Below are 24412 nucleotides of genomic sequence, written 5' to 3'. Positions count from 1 at the left end.
TGATCCAGCAGGAAGGCTCACCACAGGAGCCTGCCACGTCCAGCAGACATGGTCTCCGCTTCTACCTCCAACTGGGTGGAAAGCAACATTTGCCAGCGGCATGGTTTGATTGCACTCATGCTCCTTGCATTGCCCTGCAAGGAAAGATGACTCATCTAGGTCAGACAGCCTCTTTGCCAGCTGCAAGCCCCTAGAAGTACTTGATTCTGCTTCCCGGGAAATCCTCCAGCTCAGTGATCCCTCTTCAACATGCCCGTGCCAGCCAGGCTCTCTTTCTGACTAAGAAGGAGGCGCATTTCCAACCACAGCTACAAAGGCGGAGAACCCAAGAGGCCTGCTTTGGCTCAGGAACCCCATTCATTTGCAGCAGGCTCCCAGGTCCTCACGTGTGCGCCCTGGCACTGATCTACTTGGGAGGTATCACAACTATAGGCTGGCCTCGCTTGGGTCTCCACATGAGGACTTGGGCATCGTTGGCATTGGGTTTCACTAGTGCATTTGGTGGGATGGGCTCCATCCTGCTGAGGATCCGGGGCTGCTCCTGCTGAGTCCTTCCCACCAGCCGTGCCCGCTGCCCCAGCAGCTGCATAGGATCAACCTCAATGTCCACTCTCATTCTCCACTTTATAGTCTGCAAGATGATCTTTTCCTTGGTGGTGGTGTTCATGGCCACCAGCCATGTGGTAAAGCTCTGGTCCCTTTTAATCCTGGTCAGCAGCGGCACATTACTGTTACTTACAGGGACAGCCCATGTCACGCTGGGGTAGAAATTGTCATTCATGCTCACTGAGAACCTGGAGATCTTGTTAGTGGGCCCGACCAGGGTCACAGTTTCTGTGGTGTTTCCATACCAGGGGTAGCTCACACCATCTGAATCGCTGATGGCTTTTACTCTTCCTTCTCGCAGGTCAGGCAGTTCCCAGCTTGACCTAGTGAACAGGAAGGGAAAGGCTAGGTTAGCAGGGAAACAACAGCAACAGTGCCCAGCAAGCAACATGGAGACACACAGTATGGGGACTGTCTCCCCACCTGCAGCTAACTTTCAAGGGCCTCTTTAAGAACAAATTTGGCCTCAGTTCCTTCACCGAGCCTTCAGGGCCAGCAGAAGCCTTTGTTCTGCCAGCACAACACTATTTTAATTAACCTGCAATCAAACCAACTGGGCCAAAACTCATTGCTGAGTCTCTCTGGGGTCACCCTCTCCTTAATCAGCTCCTGGGCTGGAGAACACCATTCTCCATCCATCGGCTGCAGCACTGTGGCCACAGAACTGGCCCCTTCCTGCAATAAAAGTCTGTGATCTTTATGCCTGTAAATACATACTCCTGCACAGAGGCACACACAATAATTAGATATCACAATTATGCCTGCTGCTGGTGCAGTGAAATCCCTGCAGTATGGCTGGGGGGGAAATTCCAGCCCAAATCTTGGCTGACAACCATGTTAGCAACACTGCGGGGCTACAGCAGGGGAGACAATCACCACGTGGCAATTACAAACAGGGAGCTCTGGTGAAACCTCCGGCTGAGTCCAAGCTCCAGCTCCAGACGTACCTTGAGCCGCCTGCAAGTGGCTACCATCCCCCTGACAAACGACAACCTCTGCTATCTCCCGTGTCCCCAGGTGCTCTAGTGCCACACACAAATCAATCTGCCACAACACAAGGACATGGGCAGCAGCACCTCTAATGCCTGCACACACTGCTCTGCCTGCTGCCCTGGGCAAGCTGCAGAATGGACCCTCCACAGCCATCTCCAGATCCATGTTGCATCACCCTTTCAAACGGCAAAAGACACAGTAACAGAGCCAACAGCTTTGTCCTGAGTCACCCGCACGCCCAGCCTTGGGAAAAGTTGGTTTCCAGCAGCCATTTCTGCACAACACTGCACAGCTTCCCCCTTTCAACAAGCCCAGGGGCAACACCCACACACATGACACAGCCCCACGAAAACCAGCCACTTGTCAGGGACAGTAGCCACCAAACCCTCCAACGAGTGAGCTTCAGGCCACCCAGCTGGTGCGGGAACCACCAGGGCGAGAGGGTGTGTGAGGGCCAGGGTGCTGCGAGGTCCGGTCTGATAGGGCAGGGATGGTGCTGGGAGCAGGTGCTGGGGTGAAGGTAACACCCGTGCATACCTGTGGGTGCAGACATGGGGTGAAGGTGCAACAGGCGGTGCGCGGGGGTGCTGCCCACGCTGGGTACTGGGGGGGGGGGCCATGCCATACCCAACCCGGTGCACACCGTGGGGCTTCTGCATCCCCACTCCCGCCCAGTGTAGCCGGGGCGCCGTGCCCGGTGCCAGATCCCGTCCCCCCAACCCAGCGCGCTGCGGTGGCGCCAGTGGCGGTGCCGGTGCTCACACGCCGAGGTCGCTGTAGGTGTTGTAGAACTCCATGTGGTTGCAGGCCTGGATCCAGCCCACCACCCAGGTGTGCCGCCGGGCGATGGGGGGCATGAGGACGCGGGCCGAGGCGCGGAAGTAGGGCGTGCGGTACCGCAGCACCACCGGCGAGCTCTCCTCGATGGCGGTGGCCGCCGGCTCGATGGTAGCCGACACGTCCGACACCACGATCTGCTCCCGACGCACCCGCGCCTTGCAGGCCACGCTCTGCAGGCACCCCATGGCCGCCGCCGAGCCGTCGTCACCCGCCGCCGCCGAGCCGGGGGGCCGGGGGGGCGGCCCGTCCCCCCGCCGCACGCCCGCAGCCGCCGCGCATCGCCGCCCGCGCACCGGCGCCGGCAGGGCGAAGGCGCCGCCGCCGCAGCTCTTGCAGCCCTCGCCGGCTGCCGTACGCCGGCCGGGGCGGGCACGTGCGAGGCGGGGAGGCGGGGCGAGTCCACGGCCTCCCCGCCCCGGAGCAAGGCGTAGAAGAGCGACCTCCCCTCCGCCAGGGGGCGCCTCAGTCCTTCCCCGGGGTCCTTTGTCTCCATGGCAACAGGGTGCGTCACGGTGGGCGGTGAAAGAGGAAGCGGGACCGTGCCGGGGCCGCCTGGTACTGGGGAGTAGCGTGCGGCGTCCCGGGGCACAGCGGGAGGGGCAGCTGGGCCCCGGCCGTGCGGTAGCGGGAGGACACGGTGCCGAGCAGGGTGCGGGGCCGGTAGCGGAAGACGGAGACGTAGGCCCGGGCAGGTGTGACAGGCAAGCTCCTCGCCCGGGCCCCGTTGGCAGAACAGGCCTGGCAGCCGGTGACCGGTCCTCCCCCCTCTCCCAAGCCGCCTCCTCTCGCCATGCCGAGCCCCCGGAGCAGCCGCGAGCGACGCGCCGGCTGCAGCAGCGGCCGCCCCGAGTTCCTGTCCCTTGTGAGCCAGCGCAGCCCCGTCTCCCCCGACAGCCCGTCACGCCGCAAGGAGTCGGGCAGCTCCGCGGCAGCCCCCATGCCCGAGGAGGACTGCATGAAGCTGAACCCTTCCTTCCTGGGCATCGCCCTCAGCTCCCTGCTGGCCATTGACCTTTGGGCATCCAAGCGCCTGGGCGTCTGCGCCGGAGAGGGCTCGACCTGGGGCAGCGCCCGCCCCCTCATGAAGGTCATCGAGATTTCGGGGCACGGCATCCCCTGGCTGCTTGGCACCTTCTACGGGCTCTGCCAAAGCGACAGTTCAGCAGCCAGAGAGGTGCTGCTCAACCTGCTCTTCGGTGAGGCTGGGGACTCACAAAGGGGCACTGGAGGCAGGGGCTGGCTGCAGCCGAGGGGGGGAGGATAGGACCTGAAGGAGGGGGCAGAACTGAGCAAAGCTCAGTCGTCCTGTAGCCCTGAGGAATCCAGATGATACTGAGTAACTGGTGCAGGATCATCTGGGGTACCTGGTGGCATGGATATGGCTCATCAGTCACAGCTGCAACCACACACAGTGAAAGTCCTGACAGGTAAACTGCTCCTGCAGTTGCACAAAGCACTCAGGGAACTGAACTCGCTTTTACTTCCTCAGCTTATCAGCAGAGCCCATTCGAGGTGCAGCTACCTAGTACTGAGACACCACCCCATTCCCTGAAAAGCTGCTCTGCCACACAGATGTCTACACCCTTGGACTCCCTGCAGGTAGTGCCTGCATGGATTGTTCTGTATCAGACAGTGAGGAAACTTGATTTAAAGCATGCGTTTTAATCTTGTGTGGTGTAATATCCCCACCCCCCATTCCCCCCTCTGCCAATGTCCTGTCCTACTATGTGTACTTACTCATTTTTGCTCTTTTAGAAACTAGGAGCTCCAGAGCAAACAGACCTTTTCGGATTCCTAGTTCTTACTCTTTAAGCTACAAATTATTAGTATCTCACATTTGTAATTTGAATTGAAATTTGCTTGGTAAGAAACATGGTTTTGTGTATCTTTTTCATTTAGCAGCACATGGTTAAATTACAGTCCCAAAGCAGAGCAGAGGGAAGGGACCTGGAAGCCTCCAATATAACATCCGCTCCAAGGAGGTCTGTTCCAGTACCAGGGCCTTGTCCAGCCCTCAACCCTCCTGGTCAGAGCCACCCACTTTTCTGGGGCCCTTTCCTGGGACTGCAGCACTCATATGGGAAAGGAGCATTCCCTAATGTTCAGCATGTCCAAGAACCATATCTAAAAAAAAGCAACTGAACAAGGTTTACATGGAGGGGAGATTGTTAAATTAAATGATTAACCAAAGGGAATGAACTGAAGGGACCAACAGATTTGTTGTCCAGAAACAAGCCTTAGGACAAGCAGAAGTTGGTTTCTCTCACAAGACTTCCTTGGAGGAAGTACCCCTGGCTCTGAGCACTGTGCCAACAAAGCTAACAGGGAGGCAGAAAGCACTCTTCCCTACAGGAGAAGCTGCTCTTGCCAAATACTCACTCAACACTCCTCACAGATGCTTTACCTCAGACTTTTACTGTAACAGCCTTTAGCTCTCTGGGGGCAAGCCACCATTTTTTAAAATCATCCTTTATTAAGCTATTGAAAACCAAAGTGTGGTCAACTTTCTGGCATCATTCCCCCAGCAGCAGGGAAGATTTAGACTGCAGGAGCTCTGGCACCACACAAGCTCAGAGCCCCTCACACCGAGTTGTGGCTGAGTGCTTGAAATGGGTTGGTCATTCATGAACATTTATTTGACCCCTAGCCACCAGGGTAAGCAAAGCAGTGCTGACTCAGCACAGGCTGTCAGGGAGTTGTGGGTCTATTAACTCCTCTGTTGCCTTCAGGTTAAGGGTTGGTTTGAGCCCCGAGTCTTGTCAAGATCAGATTTTACACACAAAAGCCCCTTGGATACAAGCCAGACAGAGACCTATTGTTGGCTGTGGCAGGCAGATGTCTGGCATGCAAGGCTGCATGCAACAAGAGGAAAGAGTAAAGATATGCTCATGCTGGAGAAGGCCAAGCATTGGGATGTTTTCCCTGCCTCAGTTTTGTAACAATGGGAAACACTGCCTTCTCTTACCTTGTTTTGGTAGCCAAGTGCTTTCCCCTTAGCTAATGGCTTTGCTTTGATTCTTACTTTGTTTTCCATGGAGAGAAAAAAAAACAACTTATGAACAAACACAAAACCAAAACCTTGCTCACTCACTGTTACTGTTTCCTAGCATTGCTGCTGGATCTCATGATGGTGGCAGTGGTGAAAGGGATTGTCAAGCGGCCACGGCCCACCCACAACAAGATGGACATGTTTGTCACCATCTCAGTGGACAAGTACTCCTTCCCATCAGGCCATGCCACCAGAGCTGCCCTGGTCTGCCGCTTCGTTCTGCGCCACCTGGTACTAGCCGTCCCACTGCGAGTCCTCATGGTGCTCTGGGTTCTCATTGTCAGCGTTTCAAGGGTCATGCTGGGCAGGCACAACATGACAGACGTGCTCTTTGGTCTACTGCTGGGCTACATGCTGTACAGTGTGGTGGAGTACTGCTGGTTGTCCCCGCTCAGTGCACCTGCCCTCTTTGCACTCTGGAGACACTGATGACTGGGTCCCTCCCAAAGGAAAGGACATGCACCTGGTTTTCTAAGCACGCACAAGGAGGGGATATTGGGACTTAAGCTCGTACATTGGACCCCATCTAACCCACCAAGACTTCAACACCAGCAGCACTGCAGGCTCCTGGGCCTGCATTTTGGTGCCGTCTTGCCCTGTTGGGTAGGGTGTGCACAGGCCAAGTAGCTGCACTGACTGTTGTCCCATGAAAAAAAAAAAAAACAGTCCCTGCAGAGCCCAGGGAGGGGTCAGCACGTTCATGTGGCAGCTCACAACTGGTACAGTGAATCTGCATGCTTTTGCTGGGCACCTGCTGCATTAGCCCATAATGTATGTGGTAGCTGTGGCTTCTCTGAAAATACACTGATCATGTTATGAGTGCGCCCTGCACAGCCCAGTGTATAAAATATGCCTGAAGGGCACTCTCTAGGGTCTCTCCTCAAGTTTATGAGGGACTCTGCCTTCCTAAGCAGTGCATCTCTTCCATTGCTCTAGATTTAAGTACTACACAGAAAACAGATCTTAAAGCACTGAGGACAGAGGCACCTGGCTCCCAGTGTCATGGAGAGAAAAGGTGCAACCAAAGGTTTGGCCCATTCATTTCATCTCCAAAACAGCAGGTAATGGAGGAAGCATCTGTAACAGCACTGCTCCTGAAGACCTTGTGCAGAACTTCATAACTGCTTTTCCCCTCCACAGGGATTTTAGTCTACCAGGGGTACAGCACATTCACAGTAGTTCCTGCTTGCCAGTCTGCTACCAGCATACTGCAGCATGAGCCCCTTCCCCATCACCCAGCAGCCCACACTCACCCAGGCTGTTGGGTAGCCCCAGGAGCCAAGTCTTACCTGCACCTCCTGTAGCAAGAGGCTCTGGCTCTACCAACCACCACCACAGCTCTCCATGCTGGCTGGTGGGCTGGCTCTCCTGCTCTAGCACCATCAGTCCTGGCAGCCTGTATTTCACAGAAAACTGCTTGTCTTTGGCAGAAGAGCACCCTGAGGTGCTTCTGTAATAAGCCAGTGATGAGACTATGCCAAAAAAGCACAGCATCCACACCAACAAGAACCACAGTCAGGTAAAGAGTGAGGGCTCTGGACTGGACTTAAATAGTGCTCGTGGCATGGGGAGGGAGGGGTTTTGACCCAGGTGAGGCTCATCATGGCCATTTGGGTCCATTAGCACACTCAATGCCTGGAAAGCATGGATTAAGTCATATTAAAACCAGTCAGTGTTTTATGCTTGCTGTTTCTCTGGGTGAAGTGTGCAGGAGCAGCCTGAGGACCGCTGGTACAAGCATCCTATTTCTGGCCATCACCCACCATCAATTATATAGGGTCTGCAATGAAAGCACTTGATACGGCAAGGTTCCCCTAGAGCCCAGCCCTGAGCTAACAGCTGTGGGTTGGCACTCCAGCAATCACCTGGTTGCACTGCATGCCTTGCAGCAGGCTGGGCCAGTCCAGAGTATGCACAGCAGCACACAGCCACTCCACCTCAAGGCAGAGATGAGTTCTCTGGTGGCTGCAGATCACGGGCATGCAGTACACACCAATGTTGTCAGTGTTTGAGGTGATCGGGGTTATTGAGCTGTGCCAAAACATCCTAGCTCTACTCTTTTCCCAAACACAGGGTGCTTTTTGTCCAAGTGTTCTTAGAGCCATTGGGATCTTCCTCTCCAGGCAGAAGGAATACGGCAGCAACTCTGTGCATATGTGGTTTGTTCCTACGTACATGTGCATGCCAGAAGTTGCTCCCAGCTCACTTGAAAGACCCTCCACAAGCTGCTTGGTGGCACCTGCTATCTCCAGTGCACAGCCCCACTTTGTCATGGGCTGCCCAGCCACCCTGTCACCTCTGCTCTGTTTCTTTCCACCTTCCCCAGCTAGACCTTTGGTCTCCTCTTGTGATAATTACTTGTAACTGCTGGTGACAAGAGACTGGTGCTTTCTGCTCAGTTTGTCCCATAGTACCTCTGCCCATTGTGGAAGCCCTGAGCAGATGTGTCTGTGTGCACTGCCCAACACACACTACATCCTGGCCAGGCATGGGGACAATGGCTTTCCCGCTGACATCAACAAGCTGATCTTGACTGAAATGCCATGGTTTGTCCATGATGCACTCCCACAGTCACCTGTGCCTCATGGTGCAGTTCAGCCAGGTAATGAGCCCAAACACAGGTGGAGGCAAAGTCCAAGGCTCTGCCATCTCTTATAGCTGCCAAGGAAGAAGGGCAAATTCAAAGGCAACCTGCACAGAGATTTCATAGCACAGCAGTGGGGTTGAAAGCTGGAAGTCCCCTGTACCTGTCACCTTGGCCATCCCTGCAGAGCCTGAATGAGCCAGAAGCCAGCTGCAAGTGGAGCATTTAGAGAAGCACTGCCAGTGCTGCCTACTTGCCATTCCCGTGCTGATCCACTTGCCGATCTGCCAGCCTGGTAAGAAATGCTTCTGATGCTTTTTGACAGACAGGCAGAGTGTGGATTGACAGCTTGGTGCCTCTGCCCAGACAAGAGGTCAGCCTTGTCAACAGCAAGGGACAGAAAGAGCTTTATTACACCTTTATTACAGCTTTATTTACTGCAAACATACTATGACTTTTAGAAGGTTAAAAACCTTTCAGCTGTGGAGCTTGGCCTCTCCACAACCCTGCTCTGGGGCAAAGTTCCCCTGACACAGGAGAGCAAATTTCCCCTGCAGCCCCCAGTCGCTGTCCAGCTGCAAGTGTGCCAGGAGCCAGTGGTGTGTTCCAGAGCCACCTGGTCTGTGCCTCCTGCTGCCAGGGAAAGCCTTTTCCTAAACTGCCCCACCACTCTGGCACCAGCGACACCCCAGAAGCACAGTGCTCCTCACACCCAGGTCCTGCTTGCCCCACCTGTGGCTCCAATGGCTCAGGAGTGAACTATGGCTCCAGGGACACTGTGCAAACATGCCCAGCCCAGGGGCAAGGGGGACATAGGCGATGTGGTAACTGGTGCCAATGGAACAGCTGGAACTACGTGTGCTCCCAGGTACCATGGTTGGGATGATTCTCTGTCATGGTTTAAACCCAGACAGCAACTAAGTACTACCCAGCCGATTGTTCACTCCTCACACCCCATGGGATGAGGAGGAGAATAAGAAAAAGGTAAAACCCATGGGTTGAGATAAAAACAGCTTAATAATTGAAATGAAAAAAAAAATGAAAGGGGGGAAAAAAGAAATGGGAAGAAAATCCAAGAAAGACAAGCAATGAACAATACAATTGTTCAGTACCTGCTGACTGATACCCAGCCTGACCTGAGCAGCAATTAGTCCCTTCTGGGTGACTCCCCTAAGTTTATATACAGCGCATGACATGCTGACGTATAGATTACCCTTTGGCTAGTCTGGGTCAGGTGTCTCCCTCTGCTCCCTCCTGGCTTCCTTTGCATCTCCTCTCCTGAAAAGCATGAGAGACTAGAAGTCCTCAAAGGCAATCAGTACTTAGAAACAGCTAAATCATTGGTTTGTTATCAGCATTATTCTCAGACAAAATGCAAACCACAGCACTACACAAGCTACTAAGAAGAAAATTAACTCTATCCCACCTGAGCCCAGGTGAGATATAAGGACATCCTGATAATAGGAGGTAAAAATTCAGACCAGTGTTCGTTTACTGAAGATACACACCACAGGCACAGGCTGCATCCCACAGCCCATGGCAGCACACGCTGCACACATGCACACACAGTGGCCAGGGCAGCGCCTCGTGGGACACTGCCAGCTCCACAAGGACACCGGCACAAACATGCTGGCACAGGCACTGCTCTGTCCTGGTACTCACTGCAGCTGGCGGTGCTGGCTCCCACTATCCCAGCCTTCGTCAGCTGAGACTCGATCCTGTATGGATACCCCAATTTCCATCTCTGAGTCCTGGACTGGGGCTGCCCTTGGACCGCTCCCTACTTCCCTGCCCCTGCTAGGTGCTGACCACCAGCTCTCTCTTTCCTCCTGGTCTTTGCTGAGTGCTTGGCCAGCAGGAAGAGGACCTACCCTGGGGCAGGCACGTGTCTCCCCTGTGCAGCCCCTCAGCACCTGCAAAGCCTTCAGGAGGCAACGCTTACTTCCTTGCCCAGGTCTTCCTCAGCACCCGCCGTGGAGCTTGGATCTTCAACCGTGTTGGAGATGAGGGCTACCCCATCGACACAATCATCACCACCCGCACCAACGCATTCCTGAAGAAGCTGCTGAGCCAGTCCATGGTGAGCAGCTCTGTGGAGAAGCAGCTGAACGCCAGGTTCAACCACTCACTCTACGGCCTGAAGCCAAAGCACAGGTGCCAGCAAATGCTCCCCCTTCCCAGGAGGGACCCTCTGCCTCCCGCGTGTCCAGCACTGCTCAGCCATTCCCGTGCTCTGTGTGCCTGAGCTGGGCCAAGGCACCAGCCCTGGAAACCTGGTTAATAGCTGTGTGGTGCCCAGGCAATGCTCCGGGGAGCCACCATGGCCCCTTCCAGGGAACCTTGGTGCGGTGAAGCGGTACCTACCAAGCAACCCTGTGGGAACAGCCCCACTGGAAATGAGCATCCCTGTGGACCCACATCCCCAGAGCAGGGAGCCATGGCTGGAGCACAGCACTGAGCAGAGACACCTACCGCAGAACTCTCATGGCTCCTTGTGCTTTCAGGGTCCTTGACCAACACCCAACCATCAACGACGACCTGCCCAATCGCATCATTTCGGGCAGGGTGCTGGTGAAGCCAAACATCCAGGAATTCACAGAGACATCTGCCATCTTTGAAGATGGTACCCGGGAAGACATTGACGCTGTGGTCTTTGCCACGGGATACAGCTTTTCCTTCCCCTTCCTCGAAGGCTGCGTGAAGGTGGTGGAGAACCAGATTTCCCTCTACAAATTTATGTTCCCCCCTGACCTAGAAAAGCCAACACTGGCTTTCATCGGCCTCATCCAGCCGCTGGGTGCCATCATGCCCACCTCCGAGCTCCAGTGTCGCTGGGCCACCCGCATCTTCAAGGGTAAGCGAGACAAACCTCCCCTGTGGCTGCAGCCTAAGCCAGCACCCCTGGAGCTGGGTTAAAAGGTGCCCAGCCATGGCTGGGAGGAAGCAGCTGGCTGTGCCATCCTGGCAGAAGCCAATGGCATGGCCAACGTACATCCCAGCCGTTGTTGCCAGCACTGCCACGCTGTGGCTTATCCTCCCTAGGCTTGAACAAGCTTCCCCCACGACACTGCATGGAGGCGGATATCAAGCAGAAGAGAGAAGCAATGTCAAAACAGTAAGATCCCCCTGGCAACAGGGAGGGCACTCTTTTGGGTACAGCTGAGGTTGGGCATCTGTCCTGTCCTGTGCTGCTTCCAGGCACACTTGGCATTGCCAAAAAATGGCAGGGATGTGCTCAGCTGCTCTAAACCCACCCTTCTGATCCTTCCCAATGGTAGTCCATTCAGTACCACCTTGCTGGCGTGCGAGGCATCTGCCAGTTCTGCCTCTACCACCCGCTCACCCTCCATGTCCACAGGTACGTGAAGAGCCAGCGGCACACCATCCAGGTGGATTACATCCCCTACATGGATGAGCTCGCCTGCCAGGTGGGGGTCAAGCCCAACCTGCTCACCCTCTTCCTCACCGACCCCAAGCTGGCACTGGAGGTAGCCTTTGGGCCCTGCACACCATACCAGTACCGCCTCCGGGGCCCGGGCAAGTGGGCCGGTGCCAGGGAGGCCATCCTCACCCAGCGGCAGCGCATCATCAAGCCCCTGCAGACGCGGCTCGTGGAGGAGCACCCACCAGCTCCTGCCTTGCCCCTCTTCTTCAAGCTGGTTGGAGCTGTGGCCATCCTTGCCATCGGTTTTGCTTACTTTTAGGCGACCCACAAGTGTGCAAAGGGATGTGCCGGGCGTGTGGGCTGTTCATTCCCTGCCCCCTAGTAACCTGTGCACCCCAGTGCTGGCAGGACCCCTCCTCCTGCCCCACATGGCCCCGCTGTGGCCACAAGCCCAAGATGCACAGAGCCTCCACAGCTCGCGAAATAACACCCCAGTGCCCGGTCTCCGCCTTTCCCCAGGAAGCCACAGCCAGGGGCAGAAGAGGAAACCTGCTCACGCACGCAGTAAAATCCAGTCCCTCTCAGCCTGCTCGTTCAACTCAGTAGGGACACACCAGGCTTTTCTGTCACCTCTAACCCAGCCATGCGACCACTGGCACACTCACACAAGAGCTGAGCGGCAAAGGCACAGCAGACTTCCTAACTGGATAAATGCGTTAAACAGAGACAGGTGTCTTTCCCGTTATTGGCATCACCATGATACCCTGTGCGCCCACAGGACTCACACGGCTTTGAGGTTGCCTCAAGCCCACACCCCATGGCAGCACACGCTGCACACGTGCACACACATGCAAACGTGAGGCAAAACAGCCTCACTCAGGGTAGTCACAGTGGCACAGTTCAGTGTCACCCTCATCTCCTGCATGCAGGCCCCACTGCTGGGTAGCTGGGGACATGCAGCAGTGATTGGGTTCCTGGCCACTACAAGCCAGAGCCACACAGCTACCGGCTATCAGGGCACTCAGCATCCACAAGCTTTTGTTTTCAACGCCATGACCTGCCAAAATCCGCAGCATGGCCGCATCTCAGCCCTGAGCCCAGGACTTCCCATGGCAGCGTCAGCATCGTTATGCGCTCACAGGTCCTCCTGAGCCCTTTGCGCGAGCAGGCGCAGGCAGGAGGTGTGGCAGGGCAGCAGGGAGTACCTGTAGGTCATATCAGCAAGCACGTTTTATGACAGCCCAGCTGATCTCAGTCAGGCTGGGGAAGCCCCCGAAGTGCCATCCCTAACCAAGTGGCACCGTGCACCCCCGCTGTGACCCACCAGGCTCCGCACACCCCCAAGTGTGTTTTGCCCCAGGACAAGACTCTCCAGCATCCCTGCCACCACCACAGTCCTGCAGGAAACGGCCGCCCAGAAAGTAGCCATCATTGGTGCCGGTGCCTCCGGCCTATGTGCCCCGAAATGCTGCCTGGATGAGGGGCTGGTACCCACCTGCTTTGAGAGGAGCAGAGACATCGGGGGTCTCTGGCTTTTTGAGGTAAGCCCCGCGCTGTGTCAGCCTGGCCCTTGGTGCCTGCATGGACAGGACATGTTGATAATTACAGAGTTAAAAGTACAGAGCAGCATTTGTTTACTTGGTATTCTCACCATGGGGACCTGCTGCATCTCTGCCTGGCCTGTAACCCCATGTCCCTGCAGTGTCCCTGTGCTGCAATTCCTGGAAAGGTGCCTGGTATGGTTGGTTAGCTCTCCCCTCTGAACCTGTGGCGAGGAACACTGCCGGAAAAGCCAAGCAGGCGTCTGGCCCAACCGGTTGCTGGCTTCCTCTGCTCTGCGTGGGAGGAGTGACCAAGTGGGAGGCCCCAGTCACAGCTGACGTGCACCATAAAGCCAGGCCAGCGTCAGGCATCCAAGTCTGGGACAACTGCGCACAGATCTTCACTGACTCCCTGCCAGCCGCTTGCATTCCCTGGGCTGCTGAACCCACAGCTGCAGGTCAGTGGAGGGGGTGCTGGTGGGTGCCAGCCTGCAGCAGGTGCCGGTAAGGAACCTTCAGCATTTACCGTGGGGAAGGTGGAGGGCAAGGTGCAGATTCAGGGGCTGTGTCCACCACGGTGGGAGCCATGGGTCCTTGCGGGAGGGCATGACACTCCAGCATGCCTCCATTGCTTGGACATGCCATGAGGGGGGAGATTTCAAGGATCCATATCTCGTGATAGCACTTCTTCCAGGTGTCTGGATGTAAGCACTGCAATGGTAAAAACCCCTGCATTGACCCGGTTCCTGCTACTGGAGCAGAGGGATAGCTGTACTCAGAGTCCCAGACAAAACTTTGGGGCCTGCCCCTAAGCTTGTGACCATTTTGGGGCAGAGGACCAAACTGCACAGCTGCAACCTGTGCCTCTAAACCCCCTTCTCCGGCACTGTCTCCAGGCAGAGACCAGAGGTGGAGGGCAGAATGGCAAAGAGGGTGGCCATCATTGGAGGGGGCAGCAGCGGCCTGTGCGCCATCAAAGCCTGCCTGCAGGAGTCACTGGAGCCCGTCTGCTTCGAGAGGAGTGGGGACATTGGAGGGCTCTGGAGGTTTGAGGTAAACCCTGCTGGCCACATGTCTTGCTGTGGGTCAGCACTGCAGCAGCGGGGGGATCAGTGGCTGCTGCTGGGGTGGCATGCAGCTGGCTGTGGCAGGGTCCTGATGGCGAGCTGAGGGCAGGGGCTCCACATAAAGAGCCACCACATCAGCCCCAGCCATCCGTCCCCATCATGGTGCCTCACCACACAAGACCATGCCCTGCTCCTGCAGGAACATCCCGAGGAGGGCCGCGCCAGCATCTACCGCTCTGTCATCATAAACACCTCCAAGGAGATGATGTGCTTCAGCGACTTCCCCATACCTGAGGACTTCCCCAACTACATGCACAACTCCAAGATCATGGAGTACTTCCGCATGTACGCCCAGCACTTCGACCTGCTGCGCCACATCCGATTCAGGGTGAGAGCCGCCAGGGTCTGGGCTGAGCAGTGGAACAGAGCCGGGGCACAGGGTGCCTGACGCCCGCTCCCCCTGCACCCAGACCAGCGTGTGCCACGTATCCAAACGCCCCGACTTCGCCGCCACGGGCCAGTGGGAGGTGGTGACGGAGAGGGAAGGGAAGCAGGAGGCGGCCGTGTTTGATGCTGTGCTGGTGTGCACCGGGCACCACACCGAGGCCCACCTTCCGCTGAGCACCTTCCCAGGTACTGCCCCACACCCGGCTATGAGGAGAGACCCCAGAAAGCTTGGCTGTGGCAGTCCCTATTCTCCCTATTGCTCTTCCTTCTGGCCTCAGCATTTCCCTGCCTTGAGACAGCTCCAGGAGAGCTCTCATGTTCCCCAGGAAAGGGTCTGCCAGGGCCAGAGACACCTCCACAACTCAGTGTTTCAGGAGGTGACCCTCCAGTCCAGCGCCCAGGAAGCCAAGCATCCCTCCTCCCTGCCCACAGGAATCAACAACTTCAAGGGCCACTACATCCATAGCCGAGACTACAAGGACACTCGGGACTTCACAGACAAGAGGGTCGTTGTCATTGGGATCGGGAATTCAGGGGCAGACCTGGCCGTGGAGATTAGCCAAACTGCCAAGCAGGTGAGCAGCAGGATTGGGGTCCCAGTGGCCAAGGCAGCGCCTCGTGGGACACTGCCAGCTCCACAAGGACACCGGCACAAACATGCTGGCACAGGCACTGCTCTGTCCTGGTACTCACTGCAGCTGGCGGTGCTGGCTCCCACTATCCCAGCCTTCGTCAGCTGAGACTCGATCCTGTATGGATACCCCAATTTCCATCTCTGAGTCCTGGACTGGGGTTGCCCTCGGACCGCTCCCTACTTCCCTGCCCCTGCTAGGTGCTGACCACCAGCTCTCTCTTCCCTCCTGGTCTTTGCTGAGTGCTTGGCCAGCAGGAAGAGGACCTACCCTGGGGCAGGCACGTGTCTCCCCTGTGCAGCCCCTCAGCACCTGCAAAGCCTTCAGGAGGCAACACTTACTTCCTTGCCCAGGTCTTCCTCAGCACCCGCCGTGGAGCTTGGATCTTCAACCGTGTTGGAGATGAGGGCTACCCCATCGACACAATCATCACCACCCGCACCAACGCATTCCTGAAGAAGCTGCTGAGCCAGTCCATGGTGAGCAGCTCTGTGGAGAAGCAGCTGAACGCCAGGTTCAACCACTCACTCTACGGCCTGAAGCCAAAGCACAGGTGCCAGCAAATGCTCCCCCTTCCCAGGAGGGACCCTCTGCCTCCCGCGTGTCCAGCACTGCTCAGCCATTCCCGTGCTCTGTGTGCCTGAGCTGGGCCAAGGCACCAGCCCTGGAAACCTGGTTAACAGCTGTGTGGTGCCCAGGCAATGCTCCGGGGAGCCACCACGGCCCCTTCCAGGGAACCTTGGTGCGGTGAAGCGGTACCTGCCAAGCAACCCTGTGGGAACAGCCCCACTGGAAATGAGCATCCCTGTGGACCCACATCCCCAGAGCAGGGAGCCATGGCTGGAGCACAGCACTGAGCAGAGACACCTACCGCAGAACTCTCATGGCTCCTTGTGCTTTCAGGGTCCTTGACCAAAAACCAACCATCAACGACGACCTGCCCAATCGCATCATTTCGGGCAGGGTGCTGGTGAAGCCAAACATCCAGGAATTCACAGAGACATCTGCCATCTTTGAAGATGGTACCCGGGAAGACATTGAGGCTGTGGTTTTTGCCACGGGATACAGCTTTTCCTTCCCCTTCCTCGAAGGCTGCGTGAAGGTGGTGGAGAACCAGATTTCCCTCTACAAATTTATGTTCCCCCCTGACCTGGAAAAGCCAACACTGGCTTTCATCGGCCTCATCCAGCCGCTGGGTGCCATCATGCCCATCTCCGAGCTCCAGTGTCGCTGGGCCACCCGCATCTTCAAGGGTAAGCGAGACAAACCTCCCCTGTGGCTGCAGCCTAAGCCAGCACCCCTGGAGCTGGGTTAAAAGGTGCCCAGCCTGGCAGAAGCCAATGGCATGGCCAACGTACATCCCAGCCGTTGTTGCCAGCACTGCCACGCTGTGGCTTATCCTCCCTAGGCTTGAACAAGCTTCCCCCACGACACTGCATGGAGGCGGATATCAAGCAGAAGAGAGAAGCAATGTCAAAACAGTAAGATCCCCCTGGCAACAGGGAGGGCACTCTTTTGGGTACAGCTGAGGTTGGGCATCTGTCCTGTCCTGTGCTGCTTCCAGGCACACTTGGCATTGCCAAAAAATGGCAGGGATGTGCTCAGCTGCTCTAAACCCACCCTTCTGATCCTTCCCAATGGTAGTCCATTCAGTACCACCTTGCTGGCGTGCGAGGCATCTGCCAGTTCTGCCTCTACCACCCGCTCACCCTCCATGTCCACAGGTACGTGAAGAGCCAGCGGCACACCATCCAGGTGGATTACATCCCCTACATGGATGAGCTCGCCTGCCAGGTGGGGGTCAAGCCCAACCTGCTCACCCTCTTCCTCACCGACCCCAAGCTGGCACTGGAGGTAGCCTTTGGGCCCTGCACACCATACCAGTACCGCCTCCGGGGCCCGGGCAAGTGGGCCGGTGCCAGGGAGGCCATCCTCACCCAGCGGCAGCGCATCATCAAGCCCCTGCAGACGCGGCTCGTGGAGGAGCACCCACCAGCTCCTGCCTTGCCCCTCTTCTTCAAGCTGGTTGGAGCTGTGGCCATCCTCGCCATCGGTTTTGCTTACTTTTAGGCGACCCACAAGTGTGCAAAGGGATGTGCCGGGCGTGTGGGCTGTTCATCCCCTGCCCCCTAGTAACCTGTGCACCCCAGTGCTGGCAGGACCCCTCCTCCTGCCCCACATGGCCCCGCTGTGGCCACAAGCCCAAGATGCACAGAGCCTCCACAGCTCGCGAAATAACACCCCAGTGCCCGGTCTCCGCCTTTCCCCAGGAAGCCACAGCCAGGGGCAGAAGAGGAAACCTGCTCACGCACACAGTAAAATCCAGTCCCTCTCAGCCTGCTCGTTCAACTCAGTAGGGACACACCAGGCTTTTCTGTCACCTCTAACCCAGCCATGCGACCACTGGCACACTCACACAAGAGCTGAGCGGCAAAGGCACAGCAGACTTCCTAACTGGATAAATGCGTTAAACAGAGACAGGTGTCTTTCCCGTTATTGGCATCACCATGATACCCTGTGCGCCCACAGGACTCACACGGCTTTGAGGTTGCCTCAAGCCCACACCCCATGGCAGCACACGCTGCACACGTGCACACACATGCAAACGTGAGGCAAAACAGCCTCACTCAGGGTAGTCACAGTGGCACAGTTCAGTGTCACCCTCATCTCCTGCATGCAGGCCCCACTGCTGGGTAGCTGGGGACATGCAGCAGTGATTGGGTTCCTGGCCACTACAAGCCAGAGCCACACAGCTGCCGGCTATCAGGGCACTCAGCATCCACAAGCTTTTGTTTTCAACGCCATGACCTGCCAAAATCCGCAGCATGGCCGCATCTCAGCCCTGAGCCCAGGACTTCCCATGGCAGCGTCAGCATCGTTATGCGCTCACAGGTCCTCCTGAGCCCTTTGCGCGAGCAGGCGCAGGCAGGAGGTGTGGCAGGGCAGCAGGGAGTACCTGTAGGTCATATCAGCAAGCACGTTTTATGACAGCCCAGCTGATCTCAGTCAGGCTGGGGAAGCCCCCGAAGTGCCATCCCTAACCAAGTGGCACCGTGCACCCCCGCTGTGACCCACCAGGCTCCGCACAACCCCCAAGTGTGTTTTGCCCCAGGACAAGACTCTCCAGCATCCCTGCCACCACCACAGCCCTGCTCTGTGTCAGCCTGCCCCACACTAGCAGCACAGTCAGCATTGGAATTGATTATTGGCAGGTAATGAAGCACCTCTCCCCTACTTTGCATATATATGACTATGAAACCACATGAAAGACAAAGTGCTGTGACATCGGGAGGCTCATGTCCTTTCACAAGCCCTTTCTTCACAGTCTCATCCACCCCTTCCCCTGCTGGTTTGTTCTTTGCCTCCTCCATTCCTTCCCCACCCACCCTTTTCCCAACTGACCGCACTGTCTATCCCAGTCCCAGTCCCTGTCCTGACGAGCCCTTGTCTGGAAGTCCAACTTCTTCCTCTCGCTGCTTCTGTGGTACTCACCCATGCAGAAGTAACGAGCACTTCCTCCTCTGTTGCTTTGGCTCTCCCTTCATTAGGGGAAACCCCAGAGCTCATTTCTGCCCCCACCTATTGAAGCTGTTTGTTGACTTTTCCCCTGGAAACCCACCAAGATGACAAGCCTTTCACAATGTCCTGATACACAGTGGTAAAGCCTGGGAGGGGTACACACCACACCAAGCCACAATGGGTTTTTAGTTGCCCCAGTTACAGTCCACTGGTTCTGCCCATGGTGGGTCAGAAAAAGGACTGAGGAAGCAGAGCTAGGGCAGCAGCACCCAGCTGCTGGGGCAGAGACTCATCAGGCAGGATTGGCCACATAGCTGGAAGAGCAGGAGTTGGCTCAGGAACTGGTGAGACCTGATGTGGCAGCTGGGGCAATGACATCATGGACAGCTTCAGGAATGCCCTGCCTCATCAGGGGCAGGGGTGGGAGCAGGGAAACTGAGGCACGAGACCCCACCACACGCTGATACCACTCATGGCCCTCTTCCCTTTTATGTGGGGTGGGCAGTCACATGCATAGGAGTGCTAAGTGGAGGGGTAGGTGCAATCACCTGTGGCTTAACCCTGCACCGGCAGGCACAGTGAGGCACCAGGCAGGCAGCCCTGGGGTCCCTGGCCAGTGCCAAGCCATGCCCCACTACCACAGGAGCACTCCGAGGAGGGCTGCGCCAGCATCTACCAATTTGTCATCACAACACCTCCAAGGAGACGATGTGCTTCAGCGACTTCCCCATACCTGAGGACTTCCCCAACTACATGCACAACTCCAAGATCATGGAGTACTTCCGTATGTATGCCCAGCACTTCGACCTGCTGCGCCACATCCGATTCAGGGTGAGAGCCGCCAGGGTCGGGGCTGAGCAGTGGAACAGGGCCGGGGCACAGGGTGCCTGACGCCCGCTCCCCCTGCACCCAGACCAGCGTGTGCTGCGTGTCCAAGAGCCCTGAATTCACCTCCACGGGGCAGTGGGAGGTGGTGATCGAGAGCGAGGGGAAGCAGGAGGCGGCCGTCTTTGATGCTGTGCTGGTGTGCACCGGGCACCACACTGAGGCCCACCTTCCGCTGAGCGCCTTCCCAGGTACTGCCCTGCGGACTGCTTGTTTGGTCCTTGACACCCCTGGGACCACCCTCCTCTTCAGCTTAGTCCCCACTCCACCCTGGCTACTGCCAAAATGCTCCCACTGAATAACACACCAGGCAGGATTACACGAGCATGCTGCTGTCCCACCTATCTTGGTGGTCTCTCCTAGGTGCCTCTTCCTGTGCCATCAGCACCTGACCAAAGTGCCTTGCTGGCAAGGCTCACTTCTGCCAGCTCATCTCCCCCATCAGCAACTGGCTCCCTGAGCTGCTGGCCATGCACCTGCTGGGCTCTCCAGCACTGTGGCAAGGCTTGAGAATTTGGTGCTGGTGTTAGCCTTCTACTGTTGGTGCCAGGCAAAAATGCCTGGAGGGCTTTCAGCCGTGGAGACCCTATCTGGCTGGGGAACAGGTTGGAGCACACCATCACCAGGGTCTGGCAGGCACAGGTCACAGCTGCTCCTCTGCCCCAGCACCTAGCACCAGGCAGGAACTGCAGGACAATTCTGGGATGGGAGTATGGAGGTCTTCAGTCCAAACCCTGCTGCAAGCCAGCCTAGCCCCAAAGCCAGAGCAGGATACTCAGGGCCACACTGAGCATCTCCCAGGCTGGAGATGCCATCACCTCTCTGGGCATCATTCCAGGGCCACACCGCTGCTGCTGGTCACCCTGTTCCCAACCTGTTCTCAAAACACACCACCAGTCTGAGCAGGGGGACAGCCACCCCCTACTCCACATCCCTGCCTAGCACGGCTTCTCTATCTCTCCCAGGACTGGAAAAGTTTGAGGGCTGGTACCTGCACAGCTGGGACTACAAGAGACCGCAGTCCTTCTCAGGGAAGCGGGTAGTCATGGTTCACAGTGGGCATTCAGGCATCGACATCGTGGTGGAGCTGAGCCACGCAGCTGAGCAGGTGTGTTGTGAGAGCCACCAGGACCAAGCAACCCCTTGCCATCCCTTGCAGGATCCCCGCCCTCCAGCACCCGGCCCCAAGCACCCACCCCCTCTCGATGGGGATGGCTGTTGTGGTCCCAGAAGCTTTGCTGGGATCCCTGTCCAAGGAACATGGTGAGACTCCAACCCTGTCCTGAGGGTACTGCCACATCACCACCTCTCCTCTCCTTCCTTCCAGGTCTTCCTCAGCACCAAGTGTGGGACCTAGGTGCTGCACTGGGTAGCAGATGGGAGGTGTCCCTTCGACTTTTCCTATCTCAGCTGCTTCATACAGCTCTTCCAAAGCCTGCTGCCTCAAAAAGCCATCAGTTTTCTCTTGGAGAAGAAGCTGAATGCCCACTTCGACCATGAGCTCTATGGCCTGAGGCCCCAGCACCAGTGGGTGCCTTGACAGCACCCCAGCTGCCTGCTCCATGAAGTCCATCCTGCTGCCTATCCCACTGCTGGGGCACACACAAGGTCTGCCTGTGCCTTCCAGGGTCTTTGACCAACACCTGACCATCAACAACGACCTGCCCAACCGCATCATTTTGGGCAGGATGCTGGTGAAGCCAAACATCCAGGAATTCATAGAGACATCTGCCATCTTTGAAGATGGTACCAGGGAAGACATTGACACTGTGGTCTTCACCACAGGATACAGCTTTTTCTTCCCCTTCCTCGAAGGCTGCGTGAAGGTGGTAGAGAACCATATTTCCCTCTACAAATTCATGTTCCCCCCTGACCTGGAGAAGCCAACACTGGCTTTCATCGGCTTCATAGAGCCCCTGGGTGCCATCATGCCCATCTCTGAGCTCCAATGTCACTGGGCCACCTGTGTCTTCAAGGGTAAGCAAGACAGTCTGGGGGGAATTCAGATGGGCTCCCCCAGACATGGCAAGGCTAAGTTGTTCAGTTGGTGGCATCCCTTCACACACTGCTTTCCCCCCATCACCTTTTGATCTTCATTTTGCTGCTTCTTGGAGACAAAAACCAGCATTGCATTTTGCAACAAGCATAACACTGATCTTCTCTTGTGGGAGCCACTAACAGGTCCCATTGCCTGCAAACCACCTTCTCCCTTTCTTTTTCTGCTGTTACTTTTTTCGCCCATGCCTCACACTTTGCTCGTAATGTGGTAGCATGTCCCTGAAGCCTAAGAGGTTTCCATGTGCAAGCAAAGGCCAGGCTGGGCTGCAGAACCAGCCAGACTGTGATAGGAGCACAGCCCTTCCTCCCAGCTACAGCCTCCTCTTCCCCAGGGCTGCAGGACCTGCTGCCATCCACTGACATGCTGGCTGACATTCTGCAAACCAAGGAGAAAATGGCCAAGCGGTAAGGAAGCTGTGCAGGCATCAGCCCTGCCACTGTCACCCCTGTGCCCACCTGCCAAACCTGCCCAGTCTCCCTGCCCACAGGCACGTGAAGAGCCAGCAGTACACCATCCAGGTGGATTACATCCCCTACATGGATGAGCTCGCCTGCCAGGTGGGGGTCAAGCCCAATCTGCTCACCCTCTTCCTCACCAACCCCAAGCTGGCACTGGAGGTAGCCTTTGGGCCCTGCACACCATACCAGTACCGCCTGCGGGGCCTGGGCAAGTGGGCCGGTGCCAGGGAGGCCATCCTCACTCAGCAGCAGCGTGTGCTCAGGCCCCTGCAAGGCAATGCTGGGGACCGCCCTGCCCGCTCCAGAACCACATCCCACATCTTCGAGGTCTTTTTCAGCATCAGGTTGATTGTGGCCACCCTTGTGTATGTCTTGCTCTCTTCTTAACCTAAAATGAACAACCGGGTTCTCCTGGCAATCTGCTTCCTTTTCTTTGGGCTATAGTGTTTCTGTTGTCTCTTGCTAGGTCTGCCACTGATGCAAAGGGTTAACAAATATACAGGGGGGTTAAGGTTGAGCCACTTGCTTAACAATGTTACTGCTTGCTCATGCTTATCCTACATGGTATTTGCAATGTACAAGGGGATAGGTCACACCGCTTACTTAACAATATCAATTGGAAAAGCAATGGAAAATTCATGAATTCTTATGTATGCCTAACTAACTCCCCAAAAGCTCTCCTAGGGAGAGATTTACTGGAACACTTGGAAGTGACCATTTCTTTCAAAGGAGGCGAGATCACTTTGAAAGTAAACAACCAACAATATATATATAAAAAAAAAAAAAAAGTTAAGTTTAGTTTTGGTTACTAACTAAGTCAAGGAAGAAGTCAGGAAAGATATACTGGATCAGGTATTCCCAGGGATATGGGATACGAACATACCTGGAAGGGTCAAAAATGCACCCCCGATATAGATAAAGCTCAAGGAGGGAAAACAGCCAGTCAGAATTAAGCAATACCCCTGAACAAGGAAAATAGGGAAGGAATTCGCACAGTAATTGCCTACAATTAAGACTGCTAAAGGAGTGCCAGTCTGATTTTAACACCCCTATTTTACCTGTTCATAAACCTGACAAGCCATATTGAGTGGTACGGGACTTATGAACTGTTAACAAAATAACTGAAGGTCTTTACCGTGTGGTAGCAAATCCATATACCCTATTAACATGCTTGACACCAGAACTAACTTGATTTACTGTTTTAGATCTGAAAGATACCTTCTTTTGCCTCCCTCTCCACGAAACCAGACAGAAAATATTTGAATTTAAATGAGAAAGCCCTAAGAGTGGGCACAAAACCCAGCTCACGTGGGCGGTACTGCCTCAAAAACTTAAGAACAGTCCCACCCTGTTTGGAAAACAGCTTTCAAAAGACTTAAGAATCCTAGGAGGCTCTGCCAGAAGAAAGGAAGTTATTGCAGTACGTAGACGACATCTTAATAGCCATCCAGACAGAAGAGGCCTGTGTTGCCTGGATGGTAAGCCTCTTAAATTTTCTGGAACTCCACGGATATAGGGTATCCAAGAAAAAAAACCAAATAGTAAAACAAAAATGATTTACCTAGAATATAAAATTACTGCTCAACAGCGAACACTGGAACAAGACTGAAAAGAGACAATATATCAAACACCAAAACCCCAGACGGTGAATGAATTATGGATAGTGTAGATTGTGGATCTACAATTATAAACTAATTGTTAAGCCTCTATATGCACTTATTGCCAATGGAAACAGAAACCTCCAGTGGACAAAGGAGGCCACATGGGCCTTCGACCAGCTGAAGAATGCTCTCATGTCAGCTCCAGCTCTAGGACTTCCAGACGTGAGTAAACCATTCTTTCTATTCTCCCATGAGAAAAAAAGAGATTGCTTTGGGAATACTGACACAGAACTTGGCAGAAAATAACTGCGCTAGTATCCCATACAGTGTCTGCAGTGCTGGAAATGAAAGGCGGACACTGGCTTTCCCCTCAAAGGTTCCTGAAATGTCAAGTCGTCGTAGTGGAACAAGATGATGTAGAGATTGTGGTAACTAACATTATCGACTCAGCTTCTTTCCTCAGTGGAAACGAAGGAGAACCGGTACACCACGATTACCTAAAAATCATTGAAGCCACATACGCCAGCCGTCCAAACCTGAAAGACACCCCTTTGGACGATGCAGAAACCTGGTTCACTGATGGGAGCAACTATGTCATCGGTGGAAAACAACATGCTGGATATGCAGTTACCACTAGCAGAGAGGTAATAGAATATGAACCTTTACCAATAAACACCTCTGCACAAAAAGTGGAATTAATTACTCTAACTAGAGCCTTAGAAATAGCAAGAGGATAAATATAAACA

General features: G+C 55.5%; 5 protein-coding genes across 6 annotated transcripts; 4 read left to right on the top strand and 1 right to left on the bottom strand.

Moving 5' to 3' along the window:
* On the bottom strand, positions 1-2729 carry FAM78B (family with sequence similarity 78 member B). Of its 2 annotated transcripts, none has more exons than XM_057411208.1 (2): positions 2362-2729; positions 1-929 (listed from the first exon to the last, which is right to left on the bottom strand). In XM_057411208.1, exons 1-2 carry the CDS (start codon positions 2622-2624, stop codon positions 407-409), a joined length of 786 nt encoding a protein of 261 aa, XP_057267191.1. In that variant the 5' UTR covers positions 2625-2729; the 3' UTR covers positions 1-406. The 2 variants fall into 2 exon arrangements, with proteins under 2 accessions (XP_057267191.1, XP_057267192.1); XM_057411209.1 differs by lacking the exon at positions 2362-2729 and adding an exon at positions 2137-2355.
* Positions 2730-3089: 360 nt separating this feature from the next.
* PLPP6 (phospholipid phosphatase 6) lies at positions 3090-6298 on the top strand. Its single transcript, XM_057411210.1, has 2 exons — positions 3090-3635; positions 5547-6298. Exons 1-2 carry the CDS (start codon positions 3230-3232, stop codon positions 5915-5917), a joined length of 777 nt encoding a protein of 258 aa, XP_057267193.1. The 5' UTR covers positions 3090-3229; the 3' UTR covers positions 5918-6298.
* Positions 6299-9906: 3608 nt separating this feature from the next.
* On the top strand, positions 9907-11791 carry LOC130600132 (flavin-containing monooxygenase 5-like). Its single transcript, XM_057411214.1, has 4 exons — positions 9907-10226; positions 10577-10926; positions 11115-11187; positions 11431-11791. Exons 1-4 carry the CDS (start codon positions 10150-10152, stop codon positions 11774-11776), a joined length of 846 nt encoding a protein of 281 aa, XP_057267197.1. The 5' UTR covers positions 9907-10149; the 3' UTR covers positions 11777-11791.
* A 1567-nt stretch (positions 11792-13358) lies between these two features.
* LOC130600130 (flavin-containing monooxygenase 5-like) lies at positions 13359-17620 on the top strand. Its single transcript, XM_057411212.1, has 9 exons — positions 13359-13456; positions 13895-14051; positions 14265-14453; positions 14536-14698; positions 14945-15087; positions 15498-15697; positions 16048-16397; positions 16553-16625; positions 16869-17620. The coding sequence occupies exons 2-9, from the start codon at positions 13920-13922 to the stop codon at positions 17212-17214; spliced, it is 1596 nt and encodes a 531-aa protein (XP_057267195.1). The 5' UTR covers positions 13359-13456; positions 13895-13919; the 3' UTR covers positions 17215-17620.
* Positions 17621-19146: 1526 nt separating this feature from the next.
* LOC130600131 (flavin-containing monooxygenase 5-like) lies at positions 19147-22512 on the top strand. The gene is given in 7 exon segments (XM_057411213.1): positions 19147-19494; positions 19577-19739; positions 20514-20656; positions 20876-21075; positions 21176-21525; positions 21939-22011; positions 22095-22512. Coding segments are annotated over 7 exon segments (1410 nt in total). The 5' UTR covers positions 19147-19371; the 3' UTR covers positions 22453-22512.
* Positions 22513-24412: the final 1900 nt, after the last annotated feature.

This window comes from Pezoporus wallicus, unplaced genomic scaffold (assembly GCF_028554395.1).
Source record: "Pezoporus wallicus isolate ANWC-B61680 ecotype Strahan unplaced genomic scaffold, APGP_CSIRO_Pwel_v1 contig_8779, whole genome shotgun sequence".
NCBI classification, from domain to species: domain Eukaryota; kingdom Metazoa; phylum Chordata; class Aves; order Psittaciformes; family Psittacidae; genus Pezoporus; species Pezoporus wallicus.
Note: the sequence above shows the minus strand (reverse complement) of the source record. Positions and strands in the feature narration are given on the sequence as shown.